The sequence below is a fragment of the Calidris pugnax genome, unplaced genomic scaffold (assembly GCF_001431845.1).
Source record: "Calidris pugnax isolate Ruff unplaced genomic scaffold, ASM143184v1 scaffold425, whole genome shotgun sequence".
In the NCBI taxonomy this organism is placed as follows: Eukaryota; Metazoa; Chordata; class Aves; order Charadriiformes; family Scolopacidae; genus Calidris; species Calidris pugnax.
The window spans coordinates 167,875-170,477 of record NW_015091137.1 but is presented as its reverse complement, the minus strand read 5'-3'; the positions used below and the strand labels follow the sequence as shown (position 1 = coordinate 170,477).

Sequence of the window (2,603 nt, the reverse complement as noted above, 5' to 3'; positions counted from 1 at the left end):
CGGGGTGGGGGGGGCGCAAGGTAAGACACAAAGTCACAGGTGGTTTGGTTTTTTTTTCTTCTCCTTTGTTTATAGACTTAAAAATGTAGTTAGAGCTTTGGACAGAGACTTTGCAGAGGGAAGGAGCGCCCCTTTAACATAGTCATGTTTGATGTGATGTACTCGCTGCTTTAGGACCAAGGATTCTCCCTCCCCCCCCCCCCCCCCCCCCCCCAGGAAACCGGTTTGGGGTTTTTTTTTTTTTTTTTCCCCCCTTTTTTTTTTTTTGTTTTTTTTTGCCCATCCTTTGAAACACAAATAAAAACCCAATAAAAAGCGAACCCACCCCCTGGAGCAGCAGCGTCCGCCTCGGTAAAAATCAATAAATATCCTCCCAATGCCTCCAGCCTGGGGGGGCCCAGAGCGTGGGGGGGGGGATGTGGGGGGGTGTCACCCATGGCACATGCTGGCCCGACCCCACGCTCTGCCCTCGCCTGGGCAGCCCCCACCCCAATGGGGGGCATTTACAGGGGGACCCCCAGCTCGCCCGCAGGACCCCCTCCAGCATCCTCCTGCAGCCCCTGGCCCCTACTTCCAGTTTAGCTCCCAGGCTCCCTACAGCTCCGGGGGGGTCGTGGGCATGAGGAGGTGACTCCCCCCTCCCCAAATGACTGTCCCCCCGGCCCAGGTGGCACCGTGGTGTCCCCCAGCCGGCTGGGGGGACACCCAGCTTCAGCCCCTTCCTGGGGAGGCCGTTCCCCGGGGGATGGGAGGCTTTATTGCTTGTGAAAACCGGGAGCGAGCTGGGGGGGCCGTTATCTGCTACACAGCTCTGCCGGGGGGGCAGGACCGGCCAAGGCTCCGCTCCACCTCTGTCCCCCGACCCCCCCGGGCACCCCCAGCCCGGACCCTCCGTGGCCACCGCCTGGCACCTCACTCCTGGGAGCGAGGGGGCTCGGCCACCCCATGCTACCGGCCCCCCCCGAGCTGGGGGGGTACAGCCAGGGGACCCCACTCGCCCTCCTGGCCTTCCCGTGCTGGGGCCACCCTTCCCGTGGCACCCCGGCCACCGGGCCGGTCCCCACGCCGGCCACAGGAGGGGATGGAGCCCCGGTGGGGGCCAAGCCCCCCCTGTGCCGGGGTCTCTCCCCCTCACACTGGGCCTAGACAGGGCTGTGGTCGGGGGGGGCATCGCTGGCCGCCACGGCCACCATGGGCTCGGGGCTCTCTCCCGCTTTCCTCAAGTGGCCGTAGAGCCGCTCCTCCAGCCCCCCGGCGATCTTGTCCATCAGCTCCGAGCCCGAGCCCAGCCCCAGGCACCTCCCGGGGCCGGGGCAGTCATCGTCCTCCCCGGGGGGCTCGGAGCCGGCCTTGGGCTCGGGGGCCACCTCTCCGGGCTCCTCCACGATCACCTGGATCTCGGGGTCGGGCAGGGCCGGGGCCGGGGGCACCCCCTCGGCCGCCTCCGCCGCCTCCTCGTCGCCGGCGCTGACGATGCGGGGCAGGGGGCTGTGGAAGCGGGCGTCCAGGGGGTAGTTGGCGCTGTCGCCGCGGCGCAGGGGCGTGCGGTGCCGCTCCAGCGCGGGGTAGCGCACGCCGGGGTCGCTGTACTGCTTGGCGTGCTGCCACTGCTTGCGGAGGTGGGTGCGGGAGCGGTGCTTCCCCCGCAGCGGCGACTCGTCGAACTGGGGGTCGTGGCGCACGAAGGCGTTGAACAGGGCGTCCGTCTTCTCGTCGATGCTGTAATCCCTCCTGGGCAGCACCTCCCGCCCCGGGAACATCTGCCCGTAGGGGGACCAGGCCAGGGGGCTGTGGGGACGGAGGGAGCCCCCACCCACTGCACCCCGGGCCGTGCTCCCCTCCTCCTCCTCCTCCTCCTCATCTTCCTCCTCCTCTTCCTCCGGCTCCCGGCCCTCGAAGCTCTCGAAGATGGTGCCTTTCCGCCCCGCGCTGGTGAAGCAAATGCGCTTCTCGGAGGCCGTCTGGTCCTTGGGGGGCCCCTCCTCGCCCCCCCGGCTGGGGGCCTCGATGGAGGCGTAGCCGCTGTCCATCTGCAGCAGCTTGCGGGTGCCGGGCTCCGACTCCTCCGGCTTGGGCCGACCCCAGAGCTTCTCCTCGGGGCCTTCGGCCTCGTCCAGGGAGGAGGAGGGGCAGGGGGCCACGCCGCCGGCGGAGGAGACGCTGTCGCCGCCGTCGCTGCGCACCGAGTCCTGGTCGTTGCTCCGCTCGGAGGAGGCGTAGAGCTCCAGCGAGGCGCGCAGGCTCCAGATGTCGTGGTAGGCGCTGGGCTGCTCCGGGACACCGGCCTCGCCGGGGCTGCCCGCGCCCCCCTCGCCCGGCTCTAGCCTGCGGGACCACCCGGCGTCACGGCGGGGACGGGGATGGGGACAACCCGGCCAGCAGCGGGCAGGGGAAGCGCCAACCCAGCCCCCACGGGTCCCCCATGCTGCCCTCACCACCCTGCCCATGCCCCCAGCTGCCTCCCCCCTCACACCCCTCACCCCCCGCCATCTCCCCACCAAACCCGCGCAAAGGTGGGACCCCCCCCATGCACGGGGCAGCACTCCCCCCACCGGTGCCATCCCCGTGCCCATCCCCCCCATCCCCATCCCCTCTATCTACTG

At 69.5% G+C, this 2,603-nt stretch overlaps 1 protein-coding gene across 1 annotated transcript in view; it reads right to left on the bottom strand.

Moving 5' to 3' along the window:
* Positions 1-286: 286 nt before the first annotated feature.
* Positions 287-2,603, bottom strand: part of CBARP (calcium channel, voltage-dependent, beta subunit associated regulatory protein) — a 6,036-nt gene continuing 3,719 nt past the window's right edge. Inside the window, exon 6 of the mRNA XM_014958563.1 lies at positions 287-2,325. Coding sequence (XP_014814049.1) covers positions 1,143-2,325 — 1,183 coding nt within the window. The 3' untranslated portion in view covers positions 287-1,142. The remainder of the gene's footprint in view (positions 2,326-2,603) is intronic.